Source organism: Phycodurus eques, chromosome 2 (assembly GCF_024500275.1).
Source record: "Phycodurus eques isolate BA_2022a chromosome 2, UOR_Pequ_1.1, whole genome shotgun sequence".
Classification (NCBI taxonomy): domain Eukaryota; kingdom Metazoa; phylum Chordata; class Actinopteri; order Syngnathiformes; family Syngnathidae; genus Phycodurus; species Phycodurus eques.
The window spans coordinates 12,069,576-12,075,307 of record NC_084526.1 but is presented as its reverse complement, the minus strand read 5'-3'; the positions used below and the strand labels follow the sequence as shown (position 1 = coordinate 12,075,307).

At 48.1% G+C, this 5,732-nt stretch overlaps 1 protein-coding gene across 5 annotated transcripts in view; it reads left to right on the top strand.

The window, feature by feature from the left end:
* ahctf1 (AT hook containing transcription factor 1) overlaps positions 1-5,732 on the top strand; it is a 36,250-nt gene that overhangs the window by 29,954 nt on the left and 564 nt on the right. For all 5 annotated transcript variants that reach the window (XM_061667415.1, XM_061667407.1, XM_061667388.1 and 2 more), the window contains exon 39: positions 674-756. In XM_061667415.1, the coding sequence (XP_061523399.1) occupies positions 674-756 (83 nt within the window). The remainder of the gene's footprint in view (positions 1-673; positions 757-5,732) is intronic.

Here is a 5,732-nt window from a genome sequence, read left to right as displayed (position 1 = left end):
AAAACATAAATTTTGTCATAAAGATAGGTAAAAGTTCAATGGCTGGGAGGTACATTTGTTTACCGATACAGAGCTTGTTTGATACTGGAACAAAATAATTTTTGTAACAGTTGTGCCTGGACAGGGGGAGCCTGTACCTCCTTCCAGAGTTTCGAAGAATAAATTCAGTTTTCGCACATGAGTACTGTCTGATAAAATGGCCATTGCTTGCCTGATAGCCCCCGGCTCAAAAACAGTCTTGTACAGTACATGAAAGCGATACTTGAGTGAAAGTATGAGTACAGTAATATATAGTATAGTTATTAGAAAACAACTTTGGTGGAAGTAAAAGTCACATTGTAGAGCATTTCTTAAGTAAAAGTAAAGTATCTGACACACTTGGGTATTGGAAGTAAAAGGGTTTTAAAAAATTGAGTGCTTAGAATTTTTATATTTTATTTACTTACATTTTGTTTTTATGTATTTAGTTTACTTCAGTGGTGTAGTTAAATATCTGCATTTGGGATAAGACTGGCCATCATGCAACACTGGTGTGTACACATTTTTACACCCTTTGTGGAACAAAAACATTTTTAATTGGCTGTACACATTGCTTCAGTGTACAGCCCACATAGTCAATTTTATTTTAAAAAGTATTTACATATTTTGACATCAATTGTTTCATACTTTTTAGGAAGAATTCACTTCAGAAGCAGACTATGTGGAAGAGGACAAGGCAGCTTCCAAAATCAGAAAAACTGCCAAGCGAAAAGCCAAGTATGATTATTTTATACTATTTTATAATTTATATAAAATTGTCAAAAGTCAATAGTGGTAGTAAGTATAGGGGCAAATGGAAATTTATTTTCACATTTTATAAATGTATGCCGCCATCTAGTGGTTGTGAAAAAGCTGTACACTTTCATTCCAGAATGCCACCGCCACCTAGTGGTTATAAAAAGTGTAGCCTACACCTTCATTCCAATAGGACAGGGGGTACTTATGACTGCATATATATACCGTTGTGCTCATAAGTTTACATATCCTGGCAGAATTTTTTTAAATATTTTTTATTTTTTTTATATGACTGATAACTGAAAAATAACCATAATTAATTTCTTTATGGTTATGTTTTGTTGCATGATAATGCTTTTCTGAAATGCTTGACCGTTTAATTTGAATCCCATTAAAATAAAATTAAATATGTTTTGCCAGGCCCTTCATGTAGTCTATAAAGAATTGTACCCATGTTGCAAATTCTGCCTGGGTAATCAAACATATGAGCACAACAGTATGTTTTGTAATTTACTAAATAAAAGTAGGGCTATGAATTTCAAAATATGAGCCAAGTCAATAAAAAAGAATTACGTGTTCAAATAAAGTGCTTAACTTCAGAATAATTCTTTGAAAAAAACTAACAAAATACAGATACATTGTTTTGATCATATGGGTAGAAGCAAAATCATGCATTGTAAAAATGCATTATACATATGTAGAAGGGTTTCCCAGAATTTTGAGGTCAACTTTGGGGTTGCGTATTATTCATGGGTGCGCATTATACACGAGAACTTACGGTATTTGACTTAAAGTCAACCATACCAAATACACTGGTGGTGCCTTGACTTGCATGTTTATATTGTTCCGTGACCACGCTCCTAACCCTAAACACTTGTCTCCAAACATCTTTCCCCATTGAAACGAATGGAAATGCCATCATTCAATTACAGCTCCCCAAATAATTTTACTTTATTTTTTTAAAAAAAGGAAAAAAAAACACATTACATAATTAAGTATAATGTAAAGAATTCAAGATAATTATATGGGCATTGTGCTGCTCTTTCTGGTATGTACACCGTAGGCACTATGGGGGAATCGCACACATGCATCCTACACAAAGATTTGATTATGAAACAAGAAGACAATGACAACTAAGCTGCAATAATATTTATCGTTTTTCGCAGAGGATAAAGAATAGATGCCTGTGAATGCTGTTATATGCTCAGTCTGCATGTGTCGCTACCTTTTGTGTTCAAATATAAGTTGCTTAAAATTTTAGAACTACCACAACATCAATGATAGTTTCATTAACTAGCATTCTTTGCATTTTGCTTGCAACTCGGGACATAAAAATCGGCCGAGCGACAACTTATATTATGAAGAACTCTTAAGTTATCTCACTTATAAGGTCAAGGTACCACTATATGCAGAAATTAAAATGGCATCTGTCGAGTCCGTATTTTAATCCATCCATCCATCCATTTTCTACCGCTCGGGTCGCGGGGGCAGTAGCTTTAGCAGGGACGCCAAGACTTCCCTCTCCCCAGCCACTTCATCCAGCTCTTCCGGAGGGATCCCGAGGCGTTCCCAGGCCAGCCAAAGGGGTCGTCCCAGGGGTCTCCTCCCGGTGGGACGTGCCCGGAACACCTCACCAGGGAGGCGTCCGGGAGGCATCCGAATCAGATGCCCCAGCCACCTCAACTGGCTCCTCTCAATGCGGAGGAGAAGTGGCTCTACTCTGAGATCCTCCCGGATGACCGAGCTTCTCACCCTATCTCTAAGGGAGAGCCCGGACACCCTGCGGAGGAAACTCATTTCGGCCGCTTGTATCCGGGATCTCGTTCTTTCGGTCACGACCCACAGCTCATGACCATAGGTGAGGGTAGGAACGAAGATCGACCGGTAAATTGAGAGCTTCACCTTTCGGCTGAGCTCCTTCTTTACCACAACGGACCGATACAAAGTCCGCATCACTGCAGACGCTGCACCGATCAGTCTGTCGATCTCCCGTTCCATTCTTCCCTCACTCGTGAACAAGACCCCATGATACTTGAACTCCTCCACTTGGGGCAGGATCTCATCCCCGACCTGGAGAGGGCACGCCACCCTTTTCCGACTGAGGACCATGGTCTCAGATTTGGAGGTGCTGATTCTCATCCCAGCCGCTTCACACTCGGCTGCGAACTGCTCCAGTGAGAGTTGGAGCTCACGGCTTGATGAAGCCAACAGAACCACATCATCAGCAAAAAGCAGAGATGCAATACTGAGGCCACCAAACCGGACCCCCTCTACACCTTGGCTGCGCCTAGAAATTCTGTCCATAAAAGTTATGAACAGAATTGGCGACAAAGGGCAGCCTTGGCGGAGTCCAACCCTCACCGGGAACGAGTCTGACTTACTGCCGGATATGCGGACCAAACTCTGACTCCGGTCGTACAGGGACCGAACAGCCCGTATCAGGGGGTTCGGTACCCCACACTCCTGAAGCACCCTCCACAGGACTCCCCGAGGGACACGGTCGAACGCCTTCCACAAAACAAATGTAGACTGGTTGGGCGAAGTCCCATTCACCCTCGAGGACCCTGCCGAGGGTGTAGAGCTGGTCCACTGTTCCACGGCCAGGACGAAAACCACACTGCTCCTCCTGAATCTGAGATTCGAATTCCCGACGGACCCTCCTCTCCAGCACCCCTGAATAGACCTTACCAGGGTGGCTGGGCAGTGTGATCCCCCTGTAGTTGGAACACACCCTCCGGTCCCCCTTCTTAAAAAGGGGGACCACCACCCCAGTCTGCCAATCCAGAGGCACTGTCCCCGATGTCCACGCTATGTTGCAGAGGCGTGTCAACCAGGACAGCCCCACAACATCCAGAGCCTTTAGGAACTCCGGGCGAATCTCATCCACCCCCGGGGCCCTGCCACCGAAGAGCTTTTTAACTACCTCGGTGACCTCAAACCCAGAGATAGGAGAGCCCGCCTCAGAGAACCCACACTCTGCTTCCTCGTGGGAAGGCGTGTCGGTGGAATTGAGGAGGTCTTCGAAGTATTCTCCCCACCGACTCACAACGTCCCGAGTCGAGGTCAGCAGCGCCCCATCCCCACTATACACAGTGTTGGTGGTGCACTGCTTTGCTCTCCTGAGACGTCGGATGGTGGACCAGAATTTCCTCGAAGCCGTCTGGAAGTCTTTCTCCATGGCCTCACCGAACTCCTCCCATACCCGAGTTTTTGCTTCAGCGACCACCAGAGCTGCATTCCGCTTGGCCAGCCGGTACCCATCAGCTACCTCAGGAGTCCCACAGGCCAAAAAGGCCCAATAGGCCTCCTTCTTCAGCTTGACGGCATCCCTCACCGTTGGTGTCCACCAACGGGTTCGGGGATTGCCGCCACGACAGCCACCGACCACCTTACGGCCACAGCTCCGGTCGGCCGCCTCAGCAATGGAGGCGTGGAACATGGTCCACTCGGACTCGATGTCCCCAGCCTCCCTCGGAACATGAGCAAAGTTCTGTCGGAGGTGGGAGTTGAAACTACTTCTGACAGGGGATTCTGCCAGACGTTCCCAGCAGACCCTCACAATACGTTTGGGCCTGCCACGTCGGACCGGCATCTTCCCCCACCATCGGAGCCAACTCCCCACCAGGTGGTGATCAGTTGACAGCTCCGCCCCTCTCTTCACCAGAGTGTCCAAGACGTGTGGCCGCAAGTCCGATGACACGACCACAAAGTCGATCATCGAACTGCGACCTAGGGTGTCCTGGTGCCAAGTGCACGTGTGGACACCCTTATGCTTGAACATGGTGTTCGTTATGGACAATCCATGACAAGCACAGAAGTCCAATAACAGAACACCGCTCGGGTTCTGATCGGGGGGGCCGTTCCTCCCAATCACGCCCTTCCAGGTCTCACTGTCATTGCCCACGTGAGCATTGAAGTCCCCCAACAGAACAACGGAGTCCCCAGCGGGGGCGCTCTCCAGCACCCCCTCCAAGGACTCCAAAAAGGGTGGGTACTCTGAACTGCTGTTTGGTGCATAGGCACAAACAGTCAGGACCCGTCCCCTGACCCGAAGGCGGGGGGAGGCTACCCTCTCGTCCACCGGGGTGAACCGCACCGTACAGGTGCCGAGCTGGGGGGCAATAAGTATACCCACACCTGCTCGGCGCCTCTCACCGTGGGCAACTCCAGAGTGGAAGAGAGTCCAACCCCTCTCGAGAGGACTGGTACCAGACCCCAAGCTGTGTGTGGAGGCGAGTCCGACTATATCTAGTCGGAACTTCTCGACCTCACACACCAGCTCGGGCTCCTTCCCTGCCAGAGAGGTGACATTCCACGTCCCTAGAGCCAGCTTCTGTAGCCGGCGATCGGATCGCCAAGGTCCCCGCCTTCGGCCACCGCCCAGCTCACACTGCACCCGACCCCTATGGCCCCTCCCACAGGTGGTGAGCCCATGGGAAGGGGGACCCACGTTACCCTTTCGGGCTGTGCCCGGCCGGGCCCCATGGGTGCAGGCCCGGCCACCAGGCGCTCGCCTTCGAGCCCCACCACCAGGCCTGGCTCCAGTGGGGGGCCCCGGTGACCCGGGTCCGGGCAAGGGAAAACGAAGTCCATTGTTTGTCGTCATCATTAGGGGTCTTTGAGCCGTGCTTTGTCTGGTCCCTCACCTAGGACCTGTTTGTCATGGGTGACCCTGCCAGGGGCATAAAGCCCCAGACAACTTAGCTCCTAGGATCACTGGGACACACAAACCCCTCCACCACGACAAGGTGACGGCTCAAGGAGGGGTCCGTATCTTAAATTATTATATAATTATGAAATATGTTTATTTTTGATATTTAATAGTCATATTTACAAATGTATATGTATAAATGATATCTTTCAAAATTAAAACTGTTGCATAAAAAGCATTTTTTTCCTGCCGTTCTTGGCAACATTTCATTATTTTGTTTCTTTTCTCGTGCCGCCTTCTAATCCAG